Source organism: Fringilla coelebs (genome assembly GCF_963513975.1).
Source record: "Fringilla coelebs genome assembly, chromosome: 15".
Lineage (NCBI taxonomy): Eukaryota > Metazoa > Chordata > Aves > Passeriformes > Fringillidae > Fringilla > Fringilla coelebs.
Genome location: NC_140041.1, coordinates 16,222,523 through 16,241,937, shown reverse-complemented (window position 1 = coordinate 16,241,937; position 19,415 = coordinate 16,222,523). Strand labels below are relative to the sequence as shown.

Here is a 19,415-nt window from a genome sequence, read left to right as displayed (position 1 = left end):
GTTAATTGCTTTGAGCAGGGAGACATCTGATCTCTCCCAGCTATCCCCTGCCTCTTGCCAAGCAGAACAAATATCTGCTGGTAAATCAAATACCTGCGCAGAGAGAGGGAGAGGAGCACAACCCTGGGCGGGTGCGACAGGAGACGCCGGCGTTGTGCAACCAGCGCGGTTCGCTGTGCGCTCGCCGTCCCAAGGAGCGGATGGCACCGGAGCGGTCACTGGGACCATTGTCGGGTGACACAGGGGACAATTACAACGCGTGATTGCGCTCGGTGCGGCTCGGCTCCATCGCTTCCACCTTCCCCGGGAGCCGGGACGGAGCCCCCGGCCCTGCGCGGGACGCGTCCCCCCGGAGGATGCTCGGGAGGGTCCCCTCGCACACCGCTCCGAGCTGGCTCCGCAGCCGAGAGCTGGCAGCCAAAACGGCTTCGGGAATCAGAGGTGGATCTAGATCGAGGCGTCGGGAACCAGCCCTGATCCCTCGGAAGCTCTGATGTTCAGCTCGCTTTAATTCCTTTCTAGCGTCTGGAGATAAACGCGTATTACTGCTAATGCAACGCCTTTCTCTTGGCTCCGGGTCTCATCTGGGGCAAGGCGATGAAACCATAATCTCCCGGCCTCTGACACATCAAACATTCCCTCGGTGTACACCTCCTTTCGGGGCAAAACTTACACTTGATGCACACTCTGATTCCATTTCCCTGCCTTTCTTTTCCCGGTCAAATCGGGAGCCTGATCTTCCTTCCCTGAAGGATGTCCACACGCCAGCCCCGTGGCGGGTCGTTAAAACAAAACCTTCCTGCCTCTAGAAAACGGATTTTTAACCAAATCCATCATAAAAGGAGGGGAAATGCTCATGAGGTTTTCCCTGCCGTAGAATAAACTCTCTCCCCACTGCCCACGGGCGGTTTGTCCTCCCGAGGTGTCCGTGAGGGACAGGGGCCGGTGCTTTACGGGGACTGGGGACACGGGACATCGTTCGTGCAATGGTCCCAGTGAGTTCCCTCCTGATTTACACCGACGGGGGCAGGGAGGGGGTGTGGGACAGCCCCCTCCCCAAACGCAGCATCCCCGGCTGTCCCAGCTGCGCAATTCCTTGGCGGGGATGCTGCTCCCGGCTCGATGGATCCAGGAGCGAGGATGCTGAGGCAGAGCCCGCCCGACACCTCCCTCCGCCTCCAGGCTGGGAAAAGCGAGGCGGAGGTGGGCTCAGGGGCAGCCTGGAGCCCGGGGGAGGCAGAGGGGGAGGCGGAGGGGGAGGCGGAGCTGGCCGGGACGGGCCGTCGCTGCTGCCGCTGCTGCTGCTGCTGGAGCCGGTCAAACTGCACAGCCACTTCCCCCAGGAGCTTCCCTTTCATCTCCCCGCTCCTGGCGCCTGCAAAACAGCCTCAGTTTGTCTGCAGCGTCTCTCTTCCCCCTGCGCTCCCTCCCTCCCCGCCCCGCTCCAGCTGAGAGCCCCAGGACCGGGGCGCCCAGAGCCCGCCCCGGCTCACGGGGCTGATGCTGCGGGAGGGCGGGGGAGAGGCAGAGGGCCGCGGGGGCTGGGGGCTTTCCGGGCATCCCTGCCACCCGGCCGTGCCCCGCGAAGACCAGGGGCCGCCCCCAGAACCGGCCCGGTCCCGCCGAGCCCCGGGACCCCCGCCCCCGGGACACAAAGGGGAGCCCGGAGCTGGGGAAAGCCTCCGGACTCCCGTGGTTTCCTCGGGCTGGGAGAATTCCCTGCTAGTCTGAGACTGGGCGGCCGCTCTGGGATCCTGGATAGGGGGCAAAGCTTTAATTCCTTGAAATTTCCCTCTCCGAGCCCCGTCTGGGCGAGATTTCCGTGCGGACATTCGGTACCGTGTGGAGCTTCAGCCTCTGATGTTTCACTGACAGCAGGAGGATGAAGGAGGGGAGGGGTGAGAGAGAAGAGAAATCTCTAAATTCAGACTTTAGACAGAAAATGCTCCAATTTCGCGATGGACTGAGGCTGAAGGGGGAAAACACCATGAGCAAACCCTGCCATGCTTTGCTATCCCAGGCGCCCCTGTGGCGCCTAAAATTCATCCAGACCAGGCTGGATGAGCCAGCCTGTGCTCACAGCGTGTCCCTTGGTCCCTTTTCCCCTCCGGCCTCCCAAGGGATGGCAGCGCTCAGGAGCCTCTCCAAGCCCACGGGGACGGAGCTGGCACACCCGGGCCACAGCTGGGGAGAGAACCCGCACCCAAGGGACGTGCTCGGTGTCACCGTGACCCCGAGCTGCGGTTCCCCAGGCGCCCTTCCAGCGGGCATCGGCGGTGCAATTATCTGCGGCGTTTTCAGCAGCCCCACAATGGCTTTCCACGGGCGCTGCATTGTCCCCGACACACCGGCATTGTTCCTGCGTGTCCATCAATTCTCATTTACTTGTCACGGTGCAGGAAGCATGGAGAAGGGAAAGGAAGGGAAAGGAGGGGGGAGAAGAGGGACAAACTCAACCCCGCTGTAGCAGCTGAGCTTTGCAAGGCCGGGGCTGCCCGGCTGCTGCCTCTGTGAGTGTTTCCCAGCAAAGAGGTGGATTCTGTGGGGAAGGACAAGTGGCAAACTGGGGGTAGCAAGAGCAGCTGGAGACACATCAGTAGATGGCATTATTTCCATCCTCGGATGAGGATGAAAATATTTTCAGGCCCCTCCCGGATCGGGGCTCTGCCGGCTGAAATGCTGCAGCCAGGCCGGCTGGAGCGAGGCAGAGGAAAGCATCGCTTCTCTTGGCAGATCTTTAATCCTTAACCCATCGAGGTGTGCAGTAACACCGCCAGCAATCAGCAATGAGTGTGCAAACCCTGCTATTAGTGCCGCTGATGAGTGGGGTTTTGTAACACGGCTTCTCGTACACGTCCTCCCACGCTCCTTCCCACACGGCGATCCCCTGCCCCGCTCCCAATTTGCTCTCGCTGGCACCGGGCGCGATCTTATCAGGGCTGGGCCCGCTCGGTGCTCGGTGCTGAGCAGTGGGGAGGGATGAGCAGGGCCCTAAGGGGTCGGGAGCACCCCTGGGCCCTCAAGAAGAGATGTTTGTCTAATATGTACAGAAAAGAACGGGGATAAGTCATTCTGCATCCTTTGAATCCCCTTGGCTTTGGGACAGAGCAGTGCCCGCAGCACGGGGCGCTCCTGACACTCCATCCTCGAGCTGGGAACTCGCGATTTGCAGGGCTGCGGACTTCCAAGAATTCTCCATGAGCTGGCAGGGAAATCAGGAGTTCAAATCGAGGAAAAGATGAGCTGGTTAAACCCTCCGTGTTTTATGGAAGGGATATATCCGAACGTTCGTGGTCAGAGCCCTGCAGCCGTGCAGGACCGAGCAGCTTCGAGCTGCACCCTGAACTCGGGGGTTGGGGACAGGAGTTGTGCCTATCGTCTTCTCAGTGTTTTTTAGTGACTCTAAAAATGGCCCTCACTTATAAATAAAACACCAAAACAGCTCCCAACCGTGCGCTCCCTGGACGTTAAAAACAAAAGAAAACAAAACCAACAAAAACAAACAAACTAAACACCTGAGAAAGTTGCGGGCACAGCATGAAATGACGCCCGGCGCAATATTAAAATAATTATGAAAAGAACAATATGTATTCGCTTTTATCCGCGCTGTAATTATAAAAGCTTTTTAAAGGACACTCTTTATTCATACCACTGGTAGGAAGTCAAAAAGTGAGAGAATCGCTTTCATAGTACTGGTTTGATATGACTTTTAATTAAGGGCTGCGTGCCCCTAATTTATTAAAGTTCATCTTTTCATCACGTGTATAATTGACGCTGAAGAAAAAAAAAATAATAATAATTACAGATCTAACCTCGGCAGAGTGGTTTTGCCCGACTTGGGTCCTGCTGCCGTGGAAACGCAAACAAGAAAAAAAAGATTGGATGAAAAAAACAGCGGCGCGCGTTTCTCCGGGGGTCTGCTTCATCCCGAATCGCGAATCCCGAATCCTGCATCCCGCATCCCGCATCTCCAGATCCCGCTCCTCCGGGAAAGGGACTCGTTTTTGGGGAGATGGAGGGAAGGGGCGGACAGACCCCGCTCCGGGAGGGTCGGGGGGACCAGGACGAGCCGGGATGAGCCCGGGGGTGCCGCGATGAGCCCGGGGTGCCCCGGGATGAGCCGAGCCGGCGGCGAGGGGCGGGGAGGGGGGGGCAGAGCCGCGTTCCTCTGAAGTTCCCTCTTCGCCTCATCATCAGCCTTAATTACCGCGGCGGGTTTTTTATTTTTTTTCCCCTGGCTTTGCTGTGATTACAGCCCTGCACGGCTCCTCGGCGGGCCGCCCGTGTCATTAACCCCGTGTCATTAATTGGGACCGGGAGCGGGGGGGGGGGGGGGGGGCGGCCCGGGAACTCCCCGCGAGCGGCGCCGGCCGGGCCCGCCCCCCTCGGCGCGCTCAGCCAATGGCAGGCGGCCGTGCGCTACGTCAGGCGGCACGGCGGGCGCTGATTGGGCGGCGGGGCGGCTCCCCCGCTCGGCCAAGGAGGACAGCGGCGGGGAGCCCCAGAGGGGGAAAAGGGGGGCGGCCGGGCCCGCTCGCCGCACTCGCCGGGCAGCGCCAGCTCCGCGCACCGCCATGGCTTCCCCGCACAAGGCCAAGGACGTCTTCTCCTCGGACGAGGAGGGCGCGGCGGCCGGCGCCGAGGAGCACCACAAAGTGAAGGTGTCGAGCCTGCCGTTCAGCGTGGAAGCGCTCATGTCCGACAAGAAGCCGCCCCCCAAGGAGCCGCCGCTGCCCGCGGCCGGCGGCAGCGCCGACGGGGCGGCCGTGGGCACCTCCAGGAACCTGCTGCTGGCGGGCCACGGCTCCCGGGACGCGCACAGCCCGCCCGGGGCGCTTACAAAAACCTTCGACACCGCCTCGGTCAAGTCGGAGAACTCGGAGGACGGCTCGTCCTGGATCCCTTCGGAGGCCGGGAGATATTCCCCGCCGCCAAGTGAGTGCTCCGGGGGCGGGCGGGATGCGCTGGAGCACGGAGATACCTGCACGTAGATCCGGGGGTTTATATCCTGTGTTCCCGTCCGAGGGCTCGAGGCCCGGCTGGATGGGGCCCTGAGCGAGCTGGTCTAGGGGAAGGTGTCGCTGCTGATGGAAGGAGATGATTTTAAGGTCCTTTCCAACCTAAAATATTCTGGGATTCCGCTGTGCTTTTATAGGTATTCATATGTGTGTCATATTCCCATATGTTACCTATATGTTAGATATTTATTATTATATATTGATATGATTATGTATTTAAAGAGTTAAATGTTTCCATACACGACTACACGGATGTATATGAACACAGACCGCTTTCAAAGCCTTAGAAAGGTCAGGAATCACCAGGGACCAGCTCCTGCCCCGACTCGCGGCCCCCTGGCAGCCACTTGGTCCGTTTATGTTCTCCCGTTGCGACAGCAGCTGCGATTTCCCCCTGCGCCTTTCTCGCATCCGCGGTGCGCTGCCATCTCTCCAAGTCGGGAATTGTCCCTTCCAGCCTTGAGCTGGCTCCCGGCGCGGGCTCTGCCCCTCCATCCCTGGCTCCGGAGCCTGTCCAAGTTCCCCGAACTGCTCCTGACGCCTTTGTCCCCCCCTCCCGATCCCTCCCGACGCCGTCCCCGCCTTAGGGACGCTCGGTGCGGCGGTGACAGGGTCACAACCGAAACCCCCCGGCAGTCCGAGCCGCCCTTCGCTTTCGGGGCGATCCCCTATAAAATAAACGGAGGGGAAAAATTGCTTTTTAGGAAGTAAAAGCCCCCGAACATCCTTCAGAGAATGGGAAGGAGCATCCCGGCCGTGCCAGGCTTCCTGCCCCGCCGCGGCCGCTCACCTGCACTGGGTTTATCTGCTCTCCTCCGTGCATCCCAGGCTTTCCTGGTGGAAATTAAATACTCTGCTTTATTTAAGTTAGAGATCTTACAGGCGTGAACTGTCTCAGGGAATTTAGTCCTCAATCTAATATTGCGAGAGGAAAGTTTAGTATTGTTGCAGCTTTCCTTATAATTTTTTTTTAAACAATAATTTCGATTTGGCGTTCATCCACTTCCTTTCTTTTATGATAACCCCGAATTAATTTGATTTTTATCGTGCTGGGAGAGAGCAAGAGGAAGGCATTCCCTGTGTAGCTCCAGTTTTTAATTTTCATGTACCCTTCAATGTGCTGGAAAAACACGGAAAAAAGTGTGTGCCCTTACTTGGACCCCTTCTGTAAATCTGCCCAAAACCCCAGACTTAGACACGGCCTAATAATCTCCCTCTATATTTTTTTCCCCTTCGAAATTCCTCCTCTTTCTCTTTGAAAATTGTTTGTTCTCAGGATCGGCAAAAGAGTTTTGTGTAGGACTTCGGTAGCTGGGACTTCCCGTGACTTCAGAGGGATTTGGGGAGAAAACTGAGGATCAGGGAGGGGAAGGTCCTTCGGCCTCGTCCCTTTCCTCATTTCCCAAAACCGCCTGTTCATAGAGAGTTTTGACATTTAAAACAGCCCTCGATTTATTATTATTAATATCAATATTATGGGTGGGATGAGCTGGGGGAAAAGCTGGAAAACTTGGAATTTTGAGGACCACGGAGAAGGAACCCCCTCCATATTAAGGGGTTTTTTTTGTCCGATATTGGCCAGGAAAAAGAGGATAAAGAGAGAAAAAGACCAGCGAAACAAATCAGTGAGAGGAAACAAATCAGTTTGAGGACTGGCACGGGATAAACGAAATTCCGGGTCCCTGCTGTTCCCAGAGCCTGGCAGCCCTTTGGGGGTGGAGAGGGCAGGAGCCTGGGAACGCCGGGCTGTATCCTGGAGGGAATATTTCCCGGGATTTCATGGAATATTCCCGGGATTTCGTGGAATATTCCCGGGATTTCGTGGAATATTCCCGGGATTTCATGGAATATTCCCGTGATTTCATGGAAAAGCGCCGCTCTGTTCCGTGCGCGGCCGAGCCGGGGAGGATCGGGCTCAGCCCAGGGCAGGGGAAGGCGCAGGGACAGGGAGCCACGGCCACCCCAAACCCCTGTCCCAGCCCTGGGAGGGCTTCACTTCGGGAAGAGAAAGGAGTTGGGTTTAAAACTGGGGTGGAACAACGCCGGGAGAGGCAGAGAGTCAGGGCCGGGTTGCTGTAGTTTGAATTTAGTGCAGTTTGAGAAGTGAATCAGCTGTCACGGTGAGCACCTGAATTATTAAAATGCCCTGGTGGGATCACAGGCCAGTGTTTGAAAAGTTGTTTTCTAGAAGAGCTTTATTTCTTTTTGTTTTCAGTATTTCAGTATTTTGCATTCTAGAGGAAGAGCAAAAAGACAAGTTTAACTTTTTCTGCTGCATTTTCTCCCTCCCCTTTCTGAACTTTAGAACAATTCCCTCGTGGGATTTTTCCAATTGCATGATAGGTGCTTAAACAGCTTCTTAGTCTGGTTTATTTTAAAAAATAAAAGAGAAAAGTGAAATGAGTACAGAAAATCAAAAGTGCAAATCCTGACAAGCACTTGAAGCAGACACCACCACAATCTCAACCAAATTCAGCAGCCTTGGTGTCACTTCTGTGTCCAGCCAGGGTGACTTGTCCTGTGCCTCGGCAGTGGGCAAATCACAGCCAAATTACTGAGCTTTTGAAGTCAGCTGTCTGCTTTTTAGTTATTCTTTAGATTGGAAAATTATTAGTGAAGTGCTAAATTAATCTAAAGGCAAATCAGCTCTCTGCCATCCCGGGAATATTGCCTAACCTGGCTGGGGTTTAAGGCAGGCGCAAATGTGGTGGATTTTCTGGCTTTTATTGGCTACAAAATGCTGAAGTTTTGTCTGGGTTTTGGTTTATTTTTTTAATTGGCAGATGTTATAAAAGCTGAATATGGAATTAAAAGAGCTTTGCTTTCTTTTTTGAGCTTGTTGGGTTTTTATACTAGTTGGTAATCAGAAAACACCCACTGAAAATCAAAATTAATAATCAGAGGAAAAACTCGATTTGGAAGGAAAAAAATAGCAAGAAAAAGCGTCCAGTCAGCAAAACCACAAAAACTGTCAGACCTTCTTCAGCTGTTACTTGTTGTGCTTGGTGGGGAAATCCTGGAGCAGGGCTGGGCTCTCCTCTTGCCCCACTCTCCTTTTGGGAATCTCCTGCTTTTGTGGTGTTTGGGCTTTCCTGGAGCTGTGCAGCAGCCCAGGCAGTTGGTTTGTGTGCTCTAGACCCCTGTGAAGTGACCTGTAAATTCTCTGTCCCTTTTGAAACCGCTGAGGCAAAATTTCCCTTCCATCAGCTGGAGCGCTGCGAACTTTAAGTTTGGCCAGCAGAAGTTTCCGGAGCCCCTTGGCAGAGGATGCCGCGTTTGGAGGGGAGCCTTGGGACACCCAGCAGAGCTCCGGGGCGTCCCTGCCGCTGTGCTAACCCCTCTCCCTTCCTTGCAGGACACCTGAGCCCCACTGCCTGCACCCTGAGGAAGCACAAGACCAACAGGAAGCCCCGAACCCCGTTCACCACCTCCCAGCTGCTGGCTCTGGAGCGCAAGTTCCGCCAGAAGCAGTACCTGTCCATCGCCGAGAGGGCCGAGTTCTCCAGCTCCCTCAACCTCACAGAGACCCAGGTCAAAATCTGGTTCCAGAATCGGAGGGCCAAGGCCAAGAGACTGCAGGAGGCCGAGCTGGAGAAGCTCAAAATGGCAGCCAAGCCCATGTTGCCCTCGGGGTTCAGCCTCCCTTTCCCCATCAACTCCCCCATCCAGGCTGCCTCCCTGTACGGCACATCCTACCCTTTTCACAGACCTGTGCTCCCCATCCCGCCCGTTGGACTCTACGCCACTCCCGTTGGATACAGCATGTACCACTTATCCTAAGAAGATCCGACAGACAAAGCCTCAGACAGACAGACAGACTTCCTGGTGGATCCTGTCCAGCCCTGAGAAGGCAGAACCCCAACCAGTACTGGCCATTCCTTCTGCACGCTTCTATCTGGCATCCTGAGTTGTCTGGGAGTTTGCTACGGGTTGGGCGTCTCCTGAGAGTGCTCTGAGCACTCAGAGTCTGCTCCTCAAAGCAAAAAAAAAAAAAAAAAACCAAAAAAAGAGCATAAAATCAACAAAAAAAATTATTTGCGAGTAAATGTAGGGGTTTTATCCAGTGCAAGTAAAACTAGGTTAAAAAAGAGTGGGTGAAAAGGCAAATTTATTATACGGAGGCAGAAATTCCCTGACACCTTCCTGGCAGGGCCCGATGGGTTTAAAATAAGAGGGCTGAGTGCCCTCGAGCCATGCTCTAAGTTACCATCACTTCACCTGGGGGCAGGGGGGAGGGAAATAAAAAGGTCTAATCGCAGTTTTGTTGTTTGGTTGTTTTTTTGAAGACAGCAGAGCCCGTAGCTAGAGACGTGTAAATAGAAACTAGAGCCGGTAGAGTCTCAGTGAAGTTCAGAGCCAGAATAATTCCTGCATTTCTGGGGGGAGGGCAAAGTTTTGCATCCCAGACCTCGGGGAGATGAGCAGCAGGGCCCCTAAACGTAGAGCCCAGCTTTGCCCAGCGTGGCTCCTGTAGTGCCTTTCTGTGTATAAATAGCTTCAGCCTTTGTAAAGCACTGGCAGGGGAGGTGAAGAGCAAAGGAGGGTTCTTAGGCAGGCTGGGTTTTATCTCTTCCTATTGGCATGCTTAGAAACTTTTGGCTGCAGCCAGGTAATCTTGGCTCTGCAGTGCTCTTGGAAAAGCTGGAGAGAGGGGAGAAAGACGTGGGTTGATCCCATAAAGGATTGTTGAATCCTTCTGGGGGATGTTACGGGGTTTTTATTATTTGTATTTGCCACAGCCTGTGTTAAAGAGGAGAACCCCGTGAGTTTTCTTCCATTCTGAGGATGCCAATAGAAGTGACTCGTGCTTAAGCCCTTCTAAAGAGAGATCCGGGTGTCACAATCAGCCCCACGAGCAGGACAGAGGTGATAGAGACTGTGTGACCTGCCTGTCCCCGTGGGAGCTCTGGCAGCAGCTTCCCCAGGCTTCTCCTTGTAACTCTTGTATTATTTGTATTACTCTTGCTAAACTTTATGAGGAAGTTACTCCCAAGGCTGTGGAGCACTGAAGTCAGAGCTTCTCCTGGATTTATTTTCTTAGCATGCTGTTGTGGAGGAAAGAAATGAAACAAAAAAAACCAAAAAAAAAACCAAAAAAAAAAAAAAAAGAGTAAAAATCAGGAAAAAAAAAATGAAAGAAAAAAAAAGCCACGAGGTTTTGCTGGTTTTGGTTTGTTTTGACCCAGGCATTGATGCTGCCTGGGACCCACTATAGATGAACTTCCTCTCTCCCTTTCCCTCACCCCTGATCTACCATTATAGGAGAATCCCTTTGAAAGGGATGCCTTGTACAATTTTATATATTTTATTGAAGATTTATTATTTCTTATCTCTTATTTCGAATTAAATTAAAAAAGAAAAAACATGTTTAATCGCGTGTGGGTCTGTTAGTGTTTGGAGCCCTTTGAAAGGTGCCTTCTCTCCGTGTGTGTTTTGCACCGCTGGGTCAAGTTCAAAGGAATGTTTGGGTTGCCTTTATGATTATTTCCCCTTCCTCAATCTGATTTAAAGCCAAATTTGCAGCGCATGAAGGTGAATTGCGAGTCAACATTTCGGAGTCAAAAGCCAAAGCTTTTATGAGGTTTCCTTGTTTTTAACGACCTCTTTTAGGCGCCTCTGTTCTTTACAACGCCGTGCTCCGCTGATGTTTCCATCACTCTCAGCTCGTGTGCCTTTCCCTGTCCCTGGGGCTCTCCCCTCGACTCCACCTCACTCTGGGCTTTAGGGGGAGACAGGTCTCGACTCCCGAAGGATTTGGGGGGAATTTGAGACAGGCAAAACCCGGCGGGGCCCTGCAGTGCTCCAGCTGCATTTCAGGGCACCGGGGTGCTGTGCTGTCCCACGGTTTTGGGGCCAGGCTGGGAGAGCAGGTGCTGGACCACCCTCCCCTGGCGAGGGGGATCAGAGGAGCCGAGGGGGACCTTGGCACACCCGAGTGCCACGGCATGGCAATGTCACAGGAGGGCTGTTGGGGTTAGGAGGGGGTCCGGGGACAAACCAGGCGTCTTTGCCCCCTGCCCAGGTGTGTTTGCCCCCTAACCAGGCGTCTTTGCCCCCTGCCCAGGTGTGTTTGCCCCCTAACCAGGCGTCTTTGCCCCCTGCCCAGGTGTGTTTGCCCCCTAACCAGGCGTCTTTGCCCCCTGCCCAGGTGTGTTTGCCCCCTAACCAGGCGTCTTTGCCCCCTGCCCAGGTTGTTTGCCCCTCTGGGGCTTCCCCCGGCTGCGCTCTCCCCGCTCCGGCCGTGCGGCTCCCGCAGGCACAGCGCTCCCGGCAGCGCCACTGGAGCTCCGGGCATTGTCCCGTCCCGCCGGCTCCCGGCCGCATCCCGGCCCCCTCAGCATCCCCCGGATCGGGAGGGAAGGGTCGGGGAATGAGGCATTGGCCAGGCGGGCGTGCGGAGCGCGGGGACTCGCGGAGCTGGCCCTGCTCACCCCTCTCCCCACTGCCAGAAAACTCCTGGGGACCACCCCCCCCCAGCCCAGCTTCCACGCAGGCTCTTCAAATTAGAATTTACCGCCGCATAAAAATGGGGGGAAAACCGCTTCTTTCCCGGATTCCCTTTTCCCAAAGCATCACCCCCCAAAATCCAGGGCAAGGCGAAGTCCCCCCGGCCCTGCCCTTTCCCGGCCGCTCGTCCCGAGTGCTCCCTTAGCCGGGCTGGGCTATAAATAAACCAGCGGTGTTTTTGAACCTTCGGTATAAATCAGCTGTGTCAGGGATTACAGCTAAATCTTTTTGCTGGAAATTCTTTGAGCGCGGGAGCTTTGCGTGTGTTATGCTAGATCCCTAAATGGATACAGATTTATTGCGGCACACAAGAGTGTTGAAGGAAAAGCTTCCAAATCTCGGTTACAACCTCAGCTATGGGAAAGGCAGGAGGGATCCGTGACACCTTCTCGGAGCCTGCGGATGGCATGACAATTCACCCTGCGCCCATTATTAACTTGTTCCAATTAAAGCCTTCAGAAAGGCCGAGTTAATTGAGTATTATATTTTATTAGGAGGGAGGTGTCAAGCTTTACTCATGAGACTTCATCATCGTCCTAATGGGAGCTGCCCCGCAGGCAGATCTGTAACTGAATAAATTACAGCGAGGCAGGGAAATCAGAATGCTATCATTAAAAGCGATGCACTTACTGAAATTCCTCCCCCACTTTCGCAAGAGGCTGGGGAGGTGTGGCTTTAATTAGTTATTTTAATGCAAAGTTAAATTGTTCCCAAAGTATTTTCTGACACAAAGCAGATGCGATGATTAGAAGTTGAGTGAGACTGAAAGGAGTTGGCACATGTTCCAGGTACATCTATATATTTTAAATTCCCAATAGAAAGTGAAAAATAATTAGAGCAATAAATAATAAACATTAAAAACAACGCGATAAATTATCCCGATCCTTAAAATCCGGACTTGCTGAGCGGCGGCTCAGGCCAGCCGGGCACACCTTCAGTCACCGGGGATGGATTTGTTGACATAAACATTTGGGATTGGGCTTTTCTGCCTCGCTCCGGCCGGGCGTTCATTACCCAAAGCCACGGGCGCTCCCAGCCTGCATTTCATGTTGTCACGTCGCCTTGTCAAAGCCCGGAATTCCTGCGTTTTATGGCGAACGAGCAAAACTGGGCTGGCTGCGGCGGCGTGCCCGGGACAGCGGGGAATTCTCTCTCCTGCGGGCACCCAGAGACCCCCGAGCCGCGGGGGTGAGGATGGGAACGGGAATGGGGATGCGGATGGGGCCGGGGATGCTCCCGCCCGCCCCGCAGAGCCCACCCGGGGGCTCGGGTCCCCTCCAGGCCGGGCAGAGCCGGGCAGCGAGCGGAGCCCCCAGCAGCAGCAGCAGCAGCAGCGTCCCGGCTCCCAGCCCTGTCCCGAGCCCTTGGTTCCATCGCCCCGGGGATTCACACGCACCCCCAGAACTCTGGAGCTGGATTTTGCACATCCCCACTCTGTCCGTGCCTCTCACACGAGCACCCCAATGTCCGGTTCGCGCACACCTGGGGCTCTGCAGGATTTTGGGGTGAGTGCTGGACGTGCACTGCAGGAGGAGGAGAGCCCACGGAGGGGATGGATGAGGAAGAACGGCCAGAAAGAGCCGAACTCTGGGACCCTGCGCCTTCGGAAGGGGCTCCCAGGCGCGCACTCTGCCCTGGCTGCGCGCAAGGAGCCGGAGGAGCCGCGGAACGACCGCGGTGGATCCGCTCCCACCCCTCTCGGGGCTGCTCTGGGAGAAAAGTGAGCATTTTGCTTTCTCTAAAGTATACTTCCCCTCTCTATTTTAGTGTAGTATCCCCAAAGACTAATGGATGTCTTTATTAAAAAAAAAATTAAAATCATTAAAAACACACACACACACAAAAAATAAATCTCCCCAAACAAATAACGCCCAGCATTCCGGCAGTGTGTCCGTGTTCCTCCCGTCCCTCCGCTCACTGCCAGCCACGGAGACTCCAAAATGCCTTTTCCGGGGGTCACTTGGGGAAGTTAACCTACTTTCGGCAGCGCCCACATTCTTGGCGTAGGAAGCCTCTCTCGCAAAATAAAAACAAAGAGGTTATTCCAATCTTTTTTTTTTTTTTTTTCCCTTTTTCCATTCCAGAGCAGAGGGGGCATTTTTTTCCAGTGAAAAGCTTGAGGGATCTCAGGGAAACTGCACAGCTCATCCCAGCGCTGCGAAACCCAGGAGGAGCCGCTCCACGGTTCAAGCTCCTTTTCGCTGCCGCGGGGAAAGACAGAGGGGAAAATTGGGGTCTTTTGTTGTTGTTGCTGTTGAGCTGTTTTATTTTGGTTTGTGTTTGGCTCCCCGAGCCCCTCGCTGTGCGTTTCCCACCGTAATCCACGAGGCTTTTGGCGGGTGCTACCCGCAGCTCCCAACTGGTTGCACGCAAGGAATAAAAATCTTTCCATCCATTATATTTCAGTCTTTTAACACCCGAGCAATTCTGTCCCTGCTGTTTTAGTGGAAAGACCGGTCTATAAAGCTGCAACTGCAGTATATTTTAAAATGCTACCATTTTTAAAGGGGATTGAAATAATTCTGCTTTGCTTGGGAAGAAAAAGTCTCGAGCAATGTATGCGCGATTAAGGTTTTATAACACTGTTCAAGGAAATTAAAAACATTCTGTGATGTTCTTGCTGCAAAGGCAGGTCTCTTTTTTTTTTGGCAAAATGTTTTGTATATGTATTTCTTAGATTGCTGTGTTTTGAATAAGCAAGAATCTCGTAAAGAGAAAAAAACCCACGTTCCTTAAAAGTATGCGCTACCCGTTTTATTAAACTGATTATGCCAGCGTTCAACTCAAAAGTTTGTTTTAAGTAGGAATATTTTCCCAGACGTGTAATGGATTGCTTGAAAACAGAATTCTTTACTTTTTAATGACCTGTAATGGCCAATTCATTTCGACTGCGCTTATCAAGGTGCTGTGTTAAATAACAAACCGGTTCTTGAAAACAAAAAAGTCATAATGAAAAATAAGCAGTCAGAATAATCTCCCATCTCCGAGCCAAAAAAATGCAATAAAATTAATTTAAGACTGTCAAAACATCAAAGCTGAGAAAAGGAGCTGCTAAAATAATGTCTCTTGATAAGGAAATAATAAAAACACACCAAAAAATGTCTACTCAATAAACTCCACTGGATTTGGGGGTCTGTGCTATATTTTATTTGGTGATGAAAGCACTTTGATGTCACTGTATTCCAAACAATTATTATTATAATTTTAAACAACCTGGTGTTTTCCATTACTAACGGCTTACGCTTTGAAGTTACACCTCATAATTTCTTAAATTAAATAAATCATTTTAAGTTTGCACTGGGAGCCTTTTAATAGCAGAGAAAGGAATATCATTATCTTATTGAGAGGCAATTGCAGTGGCTCCAGTTTGGCTGTAGCTGGGGGCAAAGTGGTGCACTATAACAGACATACTTTATTAGCCTCCCATAACTCTTGAAAGAACATTTTTATATTTTCTTTGATTCCCCCCCTCCCCCTCTTGTTTTAAAGCTGTCCCAACCTTTAATTACTGCCTAATATGAAAAGCATTATTTTTTAATGCTGTGTAATTTACCAGAGGCAATAGGCCAAGTTAACAATTGTTTATTAGGGTTGCTGTTTCACACAGGGCAAAGAATGCTGTTCCAAACCCAACTTTTCATGGGTGGTTGCACTAATTAATACAGTGTCTGAGGCTCCTAGGGGGTTTTTAATATTAAAGCCTATGGGGCGGAACGGTTTTTAGAAGTCCAGCTCCTGCTGACGCTCCTCCTCCCCTCCCCGGTGATTTCTGGGGCTTTCAAGCCTGTTTTGATCCGAGGCAAAAGTCGGCAGCGGGAGGGGAGCGCCCTGGGAGCCGCCCCGACCCCGCGGTGCCCGGCGGGGGTGGCACCCCCTGCCCCGAGCCCGGCCCGGGCCGCTTCCCCCGAGCTTCCCCCGGGCTTCCCCCGGGCTTCCCCGAGTTTCCCGAGCTTCCCCGAGCTTCCCCCTGCCCTGGCTTTGATTTCTTTCCCCCTCCGCTGCCGTTCAGGCTGAGGCGGGCGCTGCCGGCGCGGTGGCTCCGCGGGAGCACCGCGGGACCCCCGGGGCTGGCACGGTGGGATCCCCGGGATTGGAACGGTGGGACCCCGGGATTGGAACGGTGGGACCCCGGGATTGGAACGGTGGGACCCCCGGGATTGGAACGGTGGGATCCCCGGGGCTGGAACGGTGGGATCCCCGGGATTGGAACGGTGGGATCCCCGGGATTGGAACGGTGGGATCCCCGGGGCTGGCACGGTGGGACCCCCGGGGCTGGCACGGTGGGATCCCTGGGATTGGAATGGTGGGACCCCCGGGGCTGGCACGGTGGGACCCCCGGGATTGGAACGGCGGAGCTGGAGCGACCCAGCACCCCCTCTCCTGCTCCAGACTTCGGCAGGAAAACGCCCCGGGGACCGGGGGATGTGTGACAGGAGGATGTGTGCCACGGGGATGTGTGCCACGGGGATGTGTGCCACGGGGATGTGTGACCCTGCCGTACCGCTCCCGAAAACTCCGCACGGCTGGTCCGTGAGCTCTTCCCGGAGCACCAGCGCTGAGCGGGACCTCGGGGCATCCCTGGCCCCCAAATCTCGCAGTGGGCACTGGGCTGCCCCCGATGCTCGGGGACGCTGCCGTGGCTGTCCCCGCGCTGGTCCCGTCCCCTTCCCCGGGGAGCCACGGACATCCATCAGCTTGATCGATGGGGGTTACTCGCTCCTGTTCCCCCCGCCAGTTTATTTTCTTAAACTACCGGGCAAAAAGCGTAATGACGGAGCAGACAAACACCCTAACAAACAGACGACAGCTTTATGGATGGAGCCGCGCTCCGAGGGCTGAGCGGTGCTAAAATCCGAGCTCCGCCGCCTTCAGCCATCCTCGCTCCAGCTCGGGTCACTTCAGCCTCTTAAAACACAAAAACAAAAACCAAACCAAACCAAACCAAACCAAAAAAAAAAAAAAAAAAAATCCAACCTCGGCTGAGTTTAGAGGAGGAGACACGTAGGGATTTATTTTATGGGCTGAGCAGGACTGTTCTCCCCGCTCCCTTCGCCGTTAGCTCAGCTCCTTTGCAAATCTAATCTGCTCGTCTCCTTTGCTATTTTTCATGTTGGACCCATGCGTTTCTCCTCTAAGCCTTTCTCCTTTTTGATGTAGCGAGTCAATTGAAGAATGTTGGTCTCGGTTATCAATCACCCAGCTGGGGCTTAAAGGGCTCGGGCTAATCAGATTTAATTGCTCATGTAGCGCCACTCCTGCCCTGGGCCACGACCGACTTGCTCAATTAAACCCCAAATACCTGCAATCAATAAATAAGGAATGACAACACGTTTAAGGGATTTATCCAGCAAAGGAATTGAGCTGGAAAGAGATTACAACAGAAAAAGGCCCTTTTATAATTAAACGTACACCTCTCAGGGAGGGAAAAGCTATGTTTAAGGAAAGAAATGAAAGGAAGAAGAAAGGAAGAAAAGATAAAAAAGAGATCTTGTTCCCTTTGCAAAGGAGTGATGCGGGCTCTGCCTTTCTCGAGGCCATTCCGATCACTAATTCTCTTATTTTTGGCCCAGGAAAATCCGGGATCTGCAGCACCCGCCCTGCGTCCCCTCCCTCCCGGACGGGTCCCCTCTTTTCCCATCCTTTCCCTCGGCTTTCCTCTCAAATCCGTGTTTGCTGTTGAAATCCCCAGGCTAACGGAGTGAGGCGTCATCGTTTCTGAATGAGGAAATGTTAGTCCCGATTTCCTAAAAAAAAAAGAAAAAGAAAAAGAAAGGGAGGGAGAAGATTTCCTTTTGCAACTTCTTGTTCGGAACACGGTAGTAATTGGCCGAGATCAAATAACACTGAACGAGCATAAATAATCCCAATAATCGCTTTTGGCATATTTGCAACTCTTTTTTTTTTTTAAGTTTGTTTTTTTTTTTTTTTTAAGAACTTTTCTGGAAGTGGGAGATGAAAAAACAGTTCGCAGTTAATACCAAAATATGTTACTTCAGATCATCCAGGGACGCTCTTGTCCATGATTTCCTCACCAGCAGCTGCTGCCTTTGATTGGGGCTCGGTTGTGGAGTCGGCCCTGCAGCAGATCTGCTGCCAGTGCTCGTGGAAGGAGCTCCAAGGGAACGGGGCACGGAGGCAGGAGGAGCTGGTGGCCAGCCTGGAGGGATCTGGGCACGGTGCCCTTGCCCTGCACTCCTGCTGCACACAGGGGATGCCCCGAAGATTTTGGGGTTTGGGGGCTCCTTGTGTCTCAGAGCTCTCTGCACTCCTGGGGGAAACCAAGCCCACCAGCAGGGACCAGGACAAGCTGGTGTTTCATTCCCCCAGCCCCAGGAGCCCAGAGGTGGAGCTGGAGCCGCTGCAGCACCCAACACAGCAGCTCTGGGCAGGATCTGAGCTGGGTCAGCAGCCCAGGGGGAATTGTCCACCTGGGGAATTCCTCTCCCTCTGCATGTCCCATGCACTGGAAGCTCAGCTCTGAGCTTTGCTGCAGTTGAACCTATCTGCTGGTGGCTAAGTGCTCATCCCCTGCACTGGGAGCTGCTGGCAGGACACTGGTTCCCACTGGGATCCACTGGGATCCAGCCTGTCCCTAATGCAGCAACGGTGCCACTCCAGAGCCACGTTTGGTGACTGCTCTGTAAGACAATCTTGGTGGGAAGGGAAGGTAAAAATCTTCATAGAAGTCAAGGTGTTGGTTAAAAAACACTCCTCAACTGTCAAGGGAGTACTTCTGTAAGGACTCGTGTTTGTTTGTTCCTTAGCTCGGTTTCCTAAGGAAGCCAGGATTATATGATCAAACTGTTACAGCCTTTTGAACTCCTGGGCCAACTCCAATCAAAATTGACAAGGGGGCAGAGGTCTCAGAAATAATCAGGTTGCTGTGATTTTCCTGAAAATAGACTGCTGGATAGCAGGGAGACAGATCCTGTTAAATCCCTGCTAAGGCTGTAACCAGAGCTCAGCTCTTAAGAAACACCAGAGAAGCTCAATCCCAAATATCCCAGCAGCTTTCACCTTGGCTCCCAGACCAGCAGCTCTGAGACACAAGGACCAAAAGTGCTTGAGGAATTCTTATTGGGTGCATTTATCATCTTTGTCATTTTCTGAACCAGTCTGCCCTCTGACTTGGGGAGCAGCAGAGCATCAGAGGGTGGATTTTGGCACTGGCAGAGCTTTTTAGGGCAGTTCCTGTGCTGTGGGAGGGCATCACCCATGGCAGCCACAGCAAAAACACCTCTCAGGGTCTTTGGAGGAAGCCTGAGGCTGGGTCTGGCCCAGGAGCTTGGGGGATGAGTGGTCCATGAGTTGTACAGCAGAGCTTTGCCCTCCTTGCTGTCTGTGTTCTCTTTTTCTGAGGGGAAAGCCATGTTGTATTTTTAACAGTTTGATCCAAATCCTCTCAAGTAGCCAGGAGAAGAATAAAGAAAATCCTCCAGATTCTTTGATGAGTCTCAAAGCAGGCTCTAGATTTTTTTTTTTAAGTAGACAAATAGCTAAAGGAACAAATGAAACAGTTTCATTTAAACTCTGAATCTCAAGCTGATAGCTTTGCCTGGGAGTCTCAGCCCAGCCTGAAAATCAGATCTGTTAATTCCCATTTGTCACAACAAATATCCAGCTGGATGCTGCATGGCATCCTCACTTCTGAGGCTGGGATGTGCTGCCACAATTCCATGTTCAGGCAGAGGATGCCAGTGGGAAGGGGGATGGTCCTGGGCAAACAGACCCTTCCCTGGGAGCCATCTGACTTCCTAATCCAGAGAGAATCATTCTCCTCTGCTCCAAGAGCAATGAGGCTTTCCCTGGCAAGCCCAGTGTGCAATGAGACATTTCCTCCCTGCTGGTGCCAAGTCCAACTGGGCCAGTTTGGAATCAGCCACGTTGCCA

The 19,415-nt window shown here is 53.1% G+C and overlaps 1 protein-coding gene across 1 annotated transcript; it reads left to right on the top strand.

The window, feature by feature from the left end:
• Nucleotides 1-4,506: 4,506 nt before the first annotated feature.
• On the top strand, nucleotides 4,507-10,492 carry MSX2 (msh homeobox 2). Its single transcript, XM_084215884.1, has 2 exons — nucleotides 4,507-4,935; nucleotides 8,374-10,492. Exons 1-2 carry the CDS (start codon nucleotides 4,575-4,577, stop codon nucleotides 8,796-8,798), a joined length of 786 nt encoding a protein of 261 aa, XP_084072010.1. The 5' UTR covers nucleotides 4,507-4,574; the 3' UTR covers nucleotides 8,799-10,492.
• The last annotated feature ends 8,923 nt before the right edge of the window (nucleotides 10,493-19,415 follow it).